Here is a 14935-nt window from a genome sequence, read left to right on the forward strand (position 1 = left end):
TAGGCTGCATCCCAGAGTACTTAAGGAAGTAGCTCCAGAAATAGTGGATGCATTAGTAATAATCTTTCAAAACTCTTTAGATTCTGGAGTAGTTCCTGAAGATTGGCGGGTAGCAAACGTAACCCCACTTTTTAAGAAGGGAGGGAGAGAGAAAATGGGGAATTACAGACCAGTTAGTCTAACATCGGTAGTGGGGAAACTGCTAGTTATTAAAGATGGGATAGCAGCACATTTGGAAAGTGGTGAAATCATTGGACAAAGTCAGCATGGATTTACGAAAGGTAAATCATGTCTGACGAATCTTATAGAATTTTTCGAGGATGTAACTAGTAGCGTGGATAGGGGAGAACCAGTGGATGTGGTGTATCTGGACTTCCAGAAGGCTTTTCCAAGGACAAGGGGTCACAGCTTAAGGATAAAGGGGAAATCCTTTTAAAAACCGAGATGAGAAGAACTTTTTTTTTCACACAGAGAGTGGTGAATCTCTGGAACTCTCTGCCACAGAGGGTAGTTGAGGCCAGTTCATTGGCTATATTTAAGAGGGAGTTAGATGTGGCCCTTGTGGCTAAGGGGATCAGGGGTATGGAGAGAAGGCAGGTACGTGGGGATACTGAGTTGGATGATCAGCCATGATCATATTGAATGGCGGTGCAGGCTCGAAGGGCCGAATGGCCTACTCCTGCACCTAATTTCTATGTTTCTATGTGTGAACATGGGACCCAACGGGTCCCACTTAGTCTAGTATTTTTTTAAATCATCCAGAAAAATGTCAGTACTGTTGCTGGCCGACTAAATATCTGGCCTATCCATCCCAGTGCAGTGTACCTCCACACTATTGATCCGATGCATCCTAGAAAATCATCAGTATTGTTATTTTCCCTAACAAATCTTTTTCCACATTGAATTCCGCATTGTAAGTGGAGGCGTAGTCTGCCAGGATGCTTGTCTCGCAACTGTACTGCCCCAGGGATATGCAGTATGTAGGCAAAAATCCTGATTGTGCTAGAACACAGAACACAGGCCCTTCGGCCCATTTTGTCTGTACTAATCATGATTCCAAGGCCAACTCGTGTCTGAAAAAGGGCCTCGACCAGAAACCTCACCCATTCCTTCTATGCCGAGATGCTGCCTGCCCTGCTGTGTTACTCCAGCACTTTGTGTCTATCTTTGGAGTAAACCAGCATCTGCAGTTCCTTCCTATACACTTATCCACCTACAGGAGGTTTCGGCAAAGAAAAGGGATTGCCATTTCAGTTTAGAATGTGGAAACAAAGAACTGCAGACACTGGTTTATACCAAAGATAGAAGCAAAGTGCTGAAGAAACTCAGCATTTAAGAAGGAACTGCAGATGCTGGAAAAATCGAAGGAGACAAAAATGCTGGAGAAACTCAGCGGGTGAGGCAGCATCTATGGAGCGAAGGAAATAGGTGACGTTTTGGGTAGAGACCCTTCTTCAGAAGAAACTCAGCGGGTCATTTATAACTTTCAGTCTGAAGAAGGGCCCTGAGCCCAAACGTCACCCATCCATTTTCTCCAGAGATAGTGCCTGACCAGCTGAGTTACTCCAGCACTTTGTGTCTACCTTTGGTTCAAACCAGCATCTGCAGTTCCTTGTTTCTACAACTGAATTGGAGATGTACTTCAGATCGCGGTCTCCAGTGGGGATAATAACCCAGTGGATTGTTCAGTAGTTCAGCGTTGTCAATTGAAGACTTAAGTGTTGGCCAAATCGTCGAGAAGCTCCTAATCAATAACCTCAGGCTGTTGGTTATATATACCAAGTAACTTCACGGTGAGCCTGATCAGCAAATACTGGAAAAATAATTGTATTTAGTTAGAGGCCAGATATTCCTGGAAGTTGTTTCCATAAAATGGGATTCCAGGAAATTTACAGGAAATTCCATCAATATGCAAAGCTGGAACAATTGTGGCCAGGTTCTCTGACCTTTATTCCGACCTCTCTCACTGCCTCCAGCAGTATGTGCTTGCGAGGAAGCTGGGATAATCGTTTTCATTGTTTGCTGGGGTACATTCTACAAATCGGCGCCAAGTAAATTCACAGGGCTGATTAACGGCAGACATATCCTGTACAGGAAGTCACGGTGGCGCAGCAGTAGAGTTGCTGCCTTACAGCGAATGCAGCGCCGGAGACCCGGGTTCGATCCCGACTACGGGTGCTGTCTGTACGGACTTTGTACGTTCTCCCCGTGACCTGCGTGGGTTTTCCCCGAGATCTTCGGTTTCCTCCCACACTCCAAACACGTACAGGTTTGTGGTTAAATTGGCTTGGTAAATGTAAAAAGTGTCCCTGGTGGGTGTAGGATAGTGTTAATGTGCGGGGATCGCTGGTCGGCGTGGACTCGGTGGGCCGAAGGGCCTGTTTCCGCGCTGTATCTCTAAACTAAACATCATTTACAACTGGATCGCACTGTGTTATACTCGGTAGTCAGGATGTGGTGGATGAGAGGGAGGCAAGAGTGTTTAATTGTCATGTGTACTGCAGTGAAACAATGACATCCCTCCTTGCTGCAACGTTGAATAAATCTACAAGGATCTGAAGAAGGATCCCGACCCAAAACATCACCCATCCTTTTTCGCCAGAGATGCAGCCTGACCCACTGTGTTACTCCAGCACAGTGTATCTATCAACTATTGAATTAGACAATAGGTGCAGAAGTAGGCCATTCGGCCCTTCGAGCCAGCACCGCCATTCAATGTTATCATGGCTGATCATCCTCAATCAGTACCCCGTTCCTGCCTTCTCCCCATATCCCCTGACCGCTATTTTTAAGAGCCCTATCCAGCTCTCTTTTGAAAGCATCCATAAAACCTGCCTCCACCACCCTCTGAGGCAGAGAATTCCACGGACTCACCACTCTCTGTGTGGAAAAGTGTTTCCTCATCTACGTTCTAAATGGCTTACACCTTATTCTTAAACTGTGGCCCCTGGTTCTGGACTCTCCCAACATCGGGAAGATGTTTCCTGCCTCCAGCGTGTCGAAGCCCTTAACAACCTTATATGTTTCAATGAGATTCCCTCCCATCCTTCTAAACTCCAGTATGTACAAGCCCAGCCGCTCCATTCTGTCAGCATATGACAGTCCCGCCATCCCGGGAATTAACCTTGCAATTGATTGATTGATTGAAAGATACTGAACAGAAACAGGACTTTCGGCCCACCGAGTCCACCCCATCCATCGACCACTCCCTACACACACGGGGCAATTAAACTTGCGTGTTTCTGGGACGCTGGAGCAAAACGGAGCACCAGGAGGAACACTACGGGTCACGGAGAGAACCGGCAAATTCCACACAGACAACACCCTAGGTCAGGGTCGAACACAATTCTCTGGCACTGTGAGGCAATGGCTCTACTAGTTGCATCACTGCGTTGCCCCTTACAATTCTAATTACAATTCAACCATACCCCACTGCCAGCTATGGGTTTGAGTATCATGAAACTTCTATACAGACTTGGGGGCATTATTTTTGTACTATTATTGTCTATTTACTTGTCTGTTTGTTTCTTTAATATATACATACTGAACGTATTTTGTTGTTGTTTATTCTGTGTTCTGCAGAGTACCATGTTTTCATGTCTGTTGTGCTGCTGGAAGTAAGAATATCACTGTCCCGTTTCCGGACATAAAGCACTCTCTTGACTCCAATGTGGAAGATGTCTATCATCCGATAAACAGATATTTCTTTCCTTGCTTTGAAAATGACTTTACTGTGGACTAAAATAGATGGTTTTTTAGCTGCCAAGGGGAATGTGATATAGTGTATATCTTCTTCCCACCCCCCACCCTCACATCAGTCTGAAGAAGAGTCTCGACCCGAAACGTTGCCTATTTCCTTCGCTCCATAGATGCTGCCTCACCCGCTGAGTTTCTCCAGCATTTTTGTCTACCTTATATATGTCAAACCGCTTTGAATTTTGGCCACTCCCTCACGTGGAAGGGGTCGACCTCCATTCTCACCTGCTAAAGATCAGCTTGACACCTTGACGAGTAAAACTCCAGCATAATAAATTAACACTTCATTCATAAGTGATAGGAGAAAGATGAGGCCATTTGGCCGATCAAGTCTACTCCACCATTCAACCATGGCTATCTATCTCTCCCTCCTAACCCCATTCTACTGCCTTGTCCCGATAACCCCTGACACCCGTACTAATCAAGAATCTATCTATTTCTGCCTTAAAAATATTCACTGGGATGGGAGTTTGCAACCTTCACGTGGTCCGCCCTGTTTCAATCTACCTGGCGTGCACAATCAAATAAGATCAAATAGAACAAATAGAATATGCGTCATACATTTGAACAGATTTTCAGCATTTTCTGTACAGATGCTCCCCGATTTACGATGCTTCGACTTACAATATCTCGACTGTTTGATGGTGCAAATGCTGGGCAGCGGCAGCGAGCCGCAGCTCACGTCCCGTCACGCGATAAAATTGCATTAAATGAGTTTTCGACCTGTTCCAATATTTTCAATTTACGATGGGTTTATCGGAACGTAACCCCATCGTAGGTCGAGGAGCAGCTGTATTTATTTTAGACTCCAAGATGAGCTCTGGGTCTTCGACTCGGGGGTGGCAGATTGCAACATTCACCCTGTTTCGACCAATGCAATCAAACTGGCGCGCACAAACAGAAGATCAAACAGAACAAGTTGTCCTACAACTTTAGGCTGTGCACGGAAAAGGTCTTCTATTCTCACCATTCCTAAACCAGCGAGTTTCACTGCAGCTAACGTTCCCAAATTCCCCTCTCCTCCGCTTATCTGCTGCCAGGAATAAGAGGTAAGTCATTTAGAACGGAGACGAGGAAACACTTTTTCTCACAGAGAGTTGTGAGTCTGTGGAATTCTCTGCCTCAGAGGGTGGTGGAGGCCGATTCTCTGGATACTTTCAAGTTAGATAGAGCTCTAAACGATGGTGGAGTCAGGGGATATGGGGAGAAGGCAGGAATGGGATACTGATTGGGGATGATAGGCCATGATCACATTGAAGGCTCGAAGGGCCAAATGGCCTCCTGCACCTATTGTCTAAAATCCTCATCTTGCATCCCAGATAGACTCAAAATGCTGGCGTAACTCAGCGGGACAGGCAGCATCTCTGTAGAGAAGGAACAAGTGACGCTAGGCGTCGAGACCCTTCTTCAGTTTACAAAGTGATCTTTGATTTTATTTTCATTGCGATTTGATCCCTTCTATCTATTTGATCCCATCGATTCATTTTCGGTTTCTCTCTCTTAGTGGTGAATATCATTTTGATTGTGTTTCCAGCGTGTCAAAAGACCTTCAAAGAATCAGTGTAGGAAGGAGCTGCAGATGATGGATTACACCGAAGGTAGACACACTAAGTGCTGGAGTAACAGCGGGACAGGCAGCATCTCTGGAGAGAAGGAATGGGTGACGTTTCTGGTCGAGACCCTTCTTCACACTGACAGTCAGGGTAAAGGGACACGAGAGATATAGACGGTCGTGTGGACATATAGGCTAAGGGTCTCGATCCGAAACGTCACCCATTTCTTCTCTCCAGAGATGCTGCCTGTACTGCTGAGTTACTCCAGCTTTTTGGGTCTACCATCCATGTAGAGTGTGTAAACCCAGTATTTAATCATAGGAACATAGAAAATAGGTGCAGGAGGAGGCCATTCGGCCCTTCGAGCCAGCACCGCCATTCATTGTGATCGTGACCGCTGATGGCTGACCGCAAATTGGAGGAGCAGCACTTCATGTTTTGCTTGGGCAGTTTACACCCCAGCGGTATGAACATTGACCTCCAATTTCAGGTAGTCCTGCTTTCTCCCTCTTTTCCCTCCCCTTCCCTGCACTCCCCATCTCTGCCTCTTCCTTTCTTCTCCCCCCCCCCAACCCCACATCAGTCCGAAGAAGGGTTTCGGCCAGAAACGTCACCTATTCATTCGCTCCATAGATGCTGCCTCACCCGCTGAGTTTCTCCAGCATTTTTTTGTACCTTCGATTTTTCCAGCATCTGCAGTTCCTTCTTAAACCCAGCATCGTGTCCAGTTGTGGGCACCGTGTCACGGGAAAGATGTTGTCAAACTGGAAAGGGTTCAGTGAAGATTTACGAGGATGTTGCCAGGAATCAAGGGCGTGAGCTACAGGGAGAGGTTGAGCAGGCTGGGAGCGCAGGAGGATGATGAGGGGTGATATTATAGAGGTGTATAACATCATGTATAACAACATTGAGTATAGGAGCAGGGAGGTCCTACTGCAGTTGTATAGGGTCTTGGTGAGACCACACCTGGAGTATTGCGTACAGTTTTAGTCTCCTAATCTGAGGAAGGACATTCTTGCCATAGAGGGAGTACAGAGAAGGTTCACCAGACTTATTCCTGGGATGTCAGGACTTTCATATGAAGAAAGACTGGATAGACTCGGTTTGTACTCGCTAGAATTTAGAAGATTGAGGGGGGATCTTATAGAAACTTACAAAACTCTTAAGGGGTTGGACAGGCTAGATGCAGGAAGATTGTTCCCGATGTTGGGGAAGTCCAGAACAAGGGGTCATAGTTTAAGGATAAGGGGGAAATCTTTTAGGACCGAGATGAGAAGAACTTTTTTCACACAGAGAGTGGTGAATCTCTGGAATTCTCTGCCGCAGAAGGTAGTTTAGGCCAGTTCATTGGCTATATTTAAGAGGGAGTTAGATGTGGCCCTTGTGGCTAAAGGGATCAGGGGGTATGGAGAGAAGGCAGGAACAGGATACTGAGTTGGATGATCAGCCATGATCATATTGAATGGCGGTGCAGGCTCGAAGGGCCGAATGGCCTACTCCTGCACCTATTTTCCATGTTTCTATGAGAGGAATAGATCAGGTAGACACACACAGTCTTTTACCCAGAGTTGGGGAATTGAGGACCAGAGGACATATAGAGTGTAGTATATATATAGACATATACGCTGCTGAAAGACTCATCCATGCCTTCATCTCCTCCCGACTGGACTATTGCAACTCACTTCTCCTTGGCATCAGCTCCACCTACATCAACCGACTACAACTGGTCCAGAACGCAGCCGCCCGACTCATCACCCACACCAAATCCTGGCATCACATCACTCCAGTCCTCAAACAACTTCACTGGCTTCCCATCTCCCACCGGATCACCTACAAAATCCTGATCCTCACCTACAAAGCCCTCCACCATCTGGCCCCCCCCCCATATCTCACTGACCTCCTCTCCCCCTACCAACCCTCACGGTCCCTCAGATCCACACCAGCCGGTCTCCTCTCCATCCACAAGTCCAACCTCCGCAGTTTAGGGGACAGAGCCTTCTCCAGGGCAGCTCCCAGGCTCTGGAACTCCCTCCCCCAACTGATCCGCAATTCCGTGTCCCTCACCATCTTCCAGTCCCGCCTCAAGACCCATCTCTTCACCTCTGCCTATCCCTAGCCCCACGTCCCCCTTCCTTTTCATCTGTGCATTAATTGCCTCATATTGTGTTTTGTATTGAATTCTGTCTTTACTTTGTGTACTAGTCATGTCTCTACTATTTATTTCATTCCCCTTACATGTTTTTCCTCTACCTGCTAAATTTTTGTGTGGTGTCCTTGAGACTCTTGAAAGGCGCCCATAAATAAAATTTATTATTATTATTATTATAGGTTTGAGGTGAGGGGGGGAAAGGTTCAGTAGGAATCTGAGGGGTAAATGTTCCACACGGATGTGATCAGTGCGGGTGTCAGGAGGCGGGAGAGCGGGGTTAGGGGATAGACCAGCTGTGAGGGAATGGAGCTGATGGGCCGAGTGGCCGGGAGTGTGCTCCACGTCACCCGGTCCTCCCGCCGCGCTGCCCCCTAGCGGCCGGGAGGGTGAACGGACACACACACACACGGGCTGGGGGAGCGCAGCCACACACAGTTACACACAGTTCCGTCCTCATCCCCCCTCCCTCCCTCTCTCTCCGGCCCCGGACTGACCCTGACTGACCTGCTCCTTCAGGCGCGCTCTGTACTCGTCCGCTGCGCTCGCCATGTCCCGTCCCGTCCCGTCCCGCGCCGCCTCTCGCTCAGATGCTGCACAACCCCCGCCCGCTCCGCTCTACAGCGCCGCCAGTGGACTGGAGGACCCACCGCGCCACCCGGAGGACCCACAGCGCCAGCTGGAGGACCCACAGCGCCGCCCTAGAGGACCCACAGCGCCACCTGGAGGACCCACAGCGCCACCTGTGGCCTAGAGGACCCACTGCGCCACCTGGAGGACCCACAGCGCCACAGCGCCACCTGTGGCCTGGAGGACCCACTGCGCCCCACAGCGCCACCTGGAGGACCCACAGCGCCACCTGTGGCCTGGAGGACCCACAGCGCCACCTGGAGGACCCACAGCGCCACCTGGAGGACCCACAGCGCCACCTGGAGGACCCACAGCGCCACCAGTGGACTGGAGGACCCACAGCGCCACCTGGAGGACCCACAGCGCCACCTGGAGGACCCACAGCGCCACCAGTGGACTGGAGGACCCACAGCGCCACCTGGAGGACCCACAGCGACCCCACCAGTGGACTGGAGGACCCACAGCGCCACCTGGAGGACCCACAGCGCCACCAGTGGACTGGAGGACCCACAGCGCCACCTGGAGGACCCACAGCGCCACCTGGAGGACCCACCGCGCCACCCGGAGGACCCACCGCGCCAGCCTGGAGGACCCACAGCGCCACCCGGAGGGCCCCCATAGCGCCACCAGTGGCCTGGAGGACCCACTGCGCCACCTGGAGGACCCACCACAGCGCCACCCGGAGGGCCCATAGCGCCACCAGTGGCCTGGAGGACCCACAGCGCCACCTGGACGGTCCACAGCGCCAGCTGGAGGACCCACAGCGCCACCTGGAGGACCCACAGCGCCACCTGGAGGACCCACTGCGCCACCCGGAGGACCCACAGCGCCAGCTGGAGGACCCACAGCGCCACCCGGAGGGCCCACAGCGCCACCAGTGGCCTGGAGGACCCACAGCGCCACCTGGAGGACCCACAGCGCCCTGGAGGACCCACAGCGCCGCCTGGAGGACCCACAGCGCCGCCGCTGCGCCACCTGGAGGACCCACAGCGCCACATGGAGGACCCACAGCGCCACCTGGAGGACCCACAGCGCCACCTGGAGGACCCACAGCGCCACCCGGAGGACCCACAGCGCCATCAGTGGCCCAGAGCTGTAGCTCCCCCCCTCTACTGGCAACTCCATGCAAGAGCAATGGTGCAAAGCACAGTGGAGCCCAGACCAGCTGTATGTTAGAGCTGGAGTAACTCAGGGGGGTCAAGCAGCATTCCTGGAGAAAAGAAATAGGTGATGTTGTGGGTCAAGGCCCAAGAATAAGGGGACAGAGAAACAAGAGATATAGGCGATGATATAGAGAGATGTAGAACAAATGAATGAAAGATATGTAAAATAATAACTACTATAAATGAAACACAATATTTTAATTTCTCTAACTTCAAGTATCCCTTGCTTCCCCTCTCTGTCCCTCCCCCACCATAGTCGTTGTAGTCACCCTGAGTGTCACTGTGTTTAACCCGTTATCACCTATCCCACAGCCAACAATGGACCTTTGTGTTCTCCACCTTGCCTTGATAATCGGAGGTACACAAAAATGCTGGAGAAACTCAGCGGGTGCAACAGCATCTATGGAGCGAAGGAAATAGGCGACGTTTCGGGCCGAAACCCTTCTTCAGACTGATGGGGGGGTGGGGCGGGAGAAGGAAGGAAAAAGGGAGGAGGAGGAGCCCGAGGGCGGGGGGATGGGAGGAGATAGCTCGAGGGTTAAGGAAGGGGAGGAGACAGCAAGGGCTAGCAAAATTGGGAGAATTCAACGTTCATGCCATCCGGACGCAAGCAAACCAGGCGGAATATGAGGGGCTGTTCCTCCAATTTTCGGTGTTGCTCACTCTGGCAATGGAGGAGACCCAGGACAGAGAGGTTGCATTGGGAATGGGAGGGGGAGTTGAAGTGCTGAGCCACCGGGAGTTCAGGTAGGTTATTGCGGACTGAGCTGAGGTGTTCGGCAAAACGATCGCCCAACCTCCGCTTAGTCTCCCCGATGTAAATCAGCTGACATCTAGAGCAGCGGATGCAGTAGATGAGGTTGGAGGAGATACAGGTGAACCTTTGTCGCAATTCTCCAACCTTGCCTTGATAATCGTTACTTTTTGCATATCTTTCATTCATTTGTTCTTCTATATCTCGTGTTTCCCTCTCCCCAGACTTTCAGTGAAGGGGCTTGACCCAAAACGTCACCTGTCCATTTTTTCTGGAGATGCTGCCTGACCCACTGAGTTACTCCAGTATTTTGTGTCTAACCAGAAAAGTAACCTATCCATCAATAGGCACAAGGTAGATACAAAATGCTGGATTAACTCAGCGGGACAGGCAGCATCTCTGGAGAGAAGGAATGGGTGACGTTTTGGGTCGAGACCCTACTTCAGACACCAGGTGCTGGAGTAACCAGCGGGTCGGGCAATATGGATAGGTGGACATGAGGTCAGTGGGTTGAAGAGCCCATTTCCCTGCTGCATCTTTCAATCAAACAAATATGGGACTGATGTTGTTCGTGAGGAAAGCTGGGAGCAGTGTATGAATAACAAATAGCACCTTGATCAATGACAAATAGTCTATTCAGTTTTCGTATTGCGTTTTAGACACTTAAGCATAATTGAATGGCCTGCTTGGCCATTTTGGACGGTGGATAAGTACCTGTTATAGGAATGGAATCACATAAACTAGACCAGTTAAGGCGGACAAATTTCCTTACCTTACAGGCATTTGTGAACAAGGTGGATTTTTACACCAATCCAGTAGTTTCATGCCCAATATTTTCAAGACTGGATTTTAATCATTGATGCCGCTTGCATTTTCTGATCAAAATTCTCAGCTCTTGATGAAGCCAGAAAATGCAGGTAGCGACCCACTGTAACAGCCTGGAATAACCAACTGTAAGGTCATAAGTGATAGGAGCAGAATTAGGCCATTCAGCCCATCTGGTCTACTCCACCATTCAATCATGGCTGATCTATCTCTAACCCCAAGCCCATTCTCTAACCTTCTCCCCATAACTCCCGACACCCGTATTCATCAAATAAACTTGAAAGAAATTAAGAAAGTACTTAAAAGAAAACTTTCAGAATTTAAAGAAAAATTAAAAGAACATTTACGAGCAGAGGTGATAATTAAAGGCTCTGGTCCAGTAGGTTGGTCCCTCATCCAAAGATCACACTTTGCCTCAACACCCTCTGCACATTAACACGAGAGATTAAATGATAAATAATTCAAACAATTAAAATCTTTACCTGAATTTGGGAGAAGTTTTTCCCCCTAGGGATTCAAAAACCAGAGAGGCCATTTTTTTCTCTAAAATACATATTTATTTTTAAATCAATGAATTGATAAAGAACAAAGCTGAAAATGACAGACATCATTCAAATGTAATATATTACTGGAAGGTGAGCTACACTTATTCACAGACCTAAAGTATTGGTCATGATTAAAATGCTGGTCCTTTTTTTGCTGGTTGTGTGGCATGTTCACACCTTTCAGGCCTTTTAGTGCAAACGTTTGTAAGCAAGATGAGAGAAACCTTATCGTTTTCATCTAATCATAAATTGTGATTAAGGTTACAGAATCACCAAATAGCATCTCAACTTAAAACATGCCGAGGTACAATTCAGTTCTCTTAATTTTATAACAGAAAACTAATTGTATCAAATTATGAATTGGTGACAAATGGAGTAAAGGGCCTGTCCCACTGTAATTCAAGAGCTCTCCCGAGTTTAAAAAAATCATACTCGTGGTAAGTACGTAGAATGTACGTAGCGGGTACGTCAGAGCTCGGGACGTCTCTTAGCGGCTCGTAACGCTAATGGCAGGTACTCGGGAAACGCGGTAAGCTCGTGAAAAATGCCCACGAGAGCCCCGAGTACCTACGAGCGGCTATTGCCGTAATTCTCCGAGTTCGAATCGGGGGAAACTCGGGAGAACTCTTGAATTACCTCGCACAGTGGGACAGGCCCTTAAGGAAATAGTCGGAACATGGTCAGCGTGGTCTTTGGAGAATCATAATAGGGAACACAAATTGAAAAGATAAAATCGTCACACAACCCAAGCATTTCATGAATATTTGTTTGTGCAGTACAAATGCTACACGTCATGACCAAATGCTTTAGATTAAACAAGTCTAGGTAGGCAATATCCCAAATGTCAAGCACAGAAAGAGGTGAAGAAATAGATTTCCCTCGTGATGGGAACAGCTGCCAAAATACATTCAGTTCAGGCTTTTACTGCGATAAACTTCACCGGGAGAGTTGTGGGAGCCGCTCTTGGTAGCGATGGACGCAACTGCTCACTCTCTTGGCAATAAAACACAAACCCTTATCTTGTCTCTTACAGCAATTTTCAGAAGTTATCTTCCAGTTCTTCTGAGCTAAGGAAATATAGCCATTCATGACCCCGTAACTCCGTTGAATTGTTCTTCACTGTTAGTTTTGGAATAAGTTCAACTAAGCGTTCAACTATTCACAATAGCATAAATTCTTTAATGCTAGTACTACAAAGGTGCAGCTGTAATAAAAATTGTGTAATTTATGGCATGTTTAAGGAAGTTTTCCTGAAAAAAAAAATCAAACTATGAGAAGAGCAAACAGCAAAATTTCTAGCTCACACATTTGTTTTTCAGGCATGAAAATTGTACCAAGTAGTTATGTCAAGTACGTAATGAGTGGGGGTGGGGGAGGGGGAAATGTGAGAAAGAATTGTTTTAAAAGAAGATTTACTGACCTTGCCTAGGGAGCCTTGCCTAGTGTTAGCCCGAGATGCTGATACACTATCGGTAATGTTACCTCTTTTGATTTATACCAAATGAAGCAATACATTAAAATCAATCAGACAGCAATGAGTAATTTCCTGGTAGCATGTTGTGTCCCATCTTTGTGTTGTGAATATATAGAAAATTAATAGAAATCAGATCAAGACAGAGCACTGCACGTGTTCATAATGGAACACTGAACTTACTCAAGGATTTTCCACAGAATTTAGCTTATCTCCATTAAATGTTTATTCTTCCATCGGTGCAGTAACACTTGGCGAAAATTGATCAAGGAAAACATTTGAACAAATGAGTATCCAATTATTGCTATCCAAGATCCAATGAAATTGCACAGATTAAAAATGCAGACAAGGATATTTTAAAATACTTTAGTCGGATTTAGTTAAATCTATTGGATTCAGTGAAAAGTTTTAATCCCGATACCGATTCAATTGGTATTGGTCGATTGTCACATGTACCGAGGTAGTGGAAAGCTTTTGTTTGCATGCTAGCCAATTAAATCAGATAATACTGGACATGAATGCATTCATGAATGCAATCCAACCAAGATATGTGAAAATGCAATGAGCTGAATTCAGAATCAAGCATCACTATTTTTGTTGGTCATTACATTTGAGCAATTTCAGAGCTTATTTGACATTACAGATCACAGCTGTTTATTAACTTGCTTTTTCTGATAAGTTATAAAACTTATTATTTAAGATGCAAGATAGACAAAAATGCTGGAGAAACTCAGCGGGTGAGGCAGCATCTACGGAGAGAAGGAATAGGGGATGTTTCCGGTTGACCCAAAACGTCGCCTATTCCTTCACTCCAGAGAATGCTGCCTCACCCGCTGAGTTTCTCCAGCATTTTTGTCTATCTTTGATTTTACAGCATCTGCAGTTCTTTTTAAGGAGCATTTCCAGTATCCTAACTAACCTTCCTTTCAATGAACACCTTTAAAACCGATTAATAAACCAATTAACCGTCAAAAAGCATGTCTTTGTCTTGATTTGATGGATGTGGTTAGAAAGTGGAATGTGGTACCTTGGGCAATTGAGGTAAATAGCAGAACTGAATTTAAGGAGAAGAAGGTATTTGACAATGATGCTGTGGGTGATGGTAGGGTAAAATAAAACTTGGAGTTTGCATTGGATTCATTGGGCTAAAAAAGGTCTACATAACTTCCATGACTGCTTTTCAAAAATAAATATTTGTATATGAAGTGCTCTGGGATATTTCAGAGAATGATGCTGGGGCATTGTGTAAATGCGTGTGTGTGCGATTTTCTTTTTTTAAAGTGCTGATTTGAAAAGGTTTCATTAAAGTTATCAGGACATTTCAAATATTCAACCATTTCACAAAAAACAAAGCATACAGCGTAATGACAAGAGTCGGAACAATAATATTTTTCACTTCATCAGGGAGATATCACACTTGAATTAATCAGATGGCTGATGGCAGGTTGGTCAGAAGCATTTGGTCATTGTGGACAAAGTTTGATTCAGCACAAGCATCAACTCAGATTTCAAAAAGTCTTAATTCTCCTCCGATGACCATATTCCTCCAAACAGATGGAATGATTGTAACTTCAGTCAGAAATTAAACATAGAAAGATACAGTAAGTGATACTATCCTGGTTTCACAAGCTTTCATGAGGATGGAATGTGTATGTCAAAACATGATAATTGTACAAGCCCCAGAGAAGCAGCAAATTCGATCATCAACAAAAGCTTTGAGTAGGGCAGAGAATTCTGTTCAAACAGTGGAGCCATTTGTTAAATGAGTAGATTAAAAGTAAGGTGAAACAAACAAAAAGTCACAAAATTCTAGCCCCCTTCCGCCCTTCTCCATATATTAAACAAAGCTCAAACTCTACAACAGATTCACATTTTGGACAATAAATAAACTTAACAAATGAACACTACAAAATCAAGAATGTGATCGAATATTCCTATGCTGTGCATGTCAGAAAGTAATAAAACAAAGTTAAACAGCAGCTTTGACAGTTTACTGCCAGGAGAGATTGATTTGTTTTAAAAAGAAGTGGCAAGGATGTCACAAGTCAGCTCTTCAGCACAAATATTTTAAAGTTCGCGCCAAATTTTGTGG

The 14935-nt window shown here is 46.6% G+C and overlaps 2 protein-coding genes across 2 annotated transcripts in view; one reads left to right on the plus strand and one right to left on the minus strand.

Annotated features, from left to right (window-relative positions):
- The window catches only part of rars1 (arginyl-tRNA synthetase 1), a 44518-nt gene extending 36401 nt beyond the window's left edge, over nucleotides 1–8117 (minus strand). Inside the window, exon 1 of the mRNA XM_055643335.1 lies at nucleotides 7963–8117. Within this exon, the coding sequence (XP_055499310.1) occupies nucleotides 7963–8007 (45 nt within the window). The 5' untranslated portion in view covers nucleotides 8008–8117. The remainder of the gene's footprint in view (nucleotides 1–7962) is intronic.
- LOC129701384 (basic salivary proline-rich protein 2-like) lies at nucleotides 8046–9272 on the plus strand. The gene has a single exon (XM_055642522.1). The coding sequence runs from the start codon at nucleotides 8046–8048 to the stop codon at nucleotides 9270–9272; it is 1227 nt and encodes a 408-aa protein (XP_055498497.1).
- The last annotated feature ends 5663 nt before the right edge of the window (nucleotides 9273–14935 follow it).

The sequence above is a fragment of the Leucoraja erinacea genome, chromosome 11, assembly GCF_028641065.1.
Source record: "Leucoraja erinacea ecotype New England chromosome 11, Leri_hhj_1, whole genome shotgun sequence".
In the NCBI taxonomy this organism is placed as follows: domain Eukaryota; kingdom Metazoa; phylum Chordata; class Chondrichthyes; order Rajiformes; family Rajidae; genus Leucoraja; species Leucoraja erinaceus.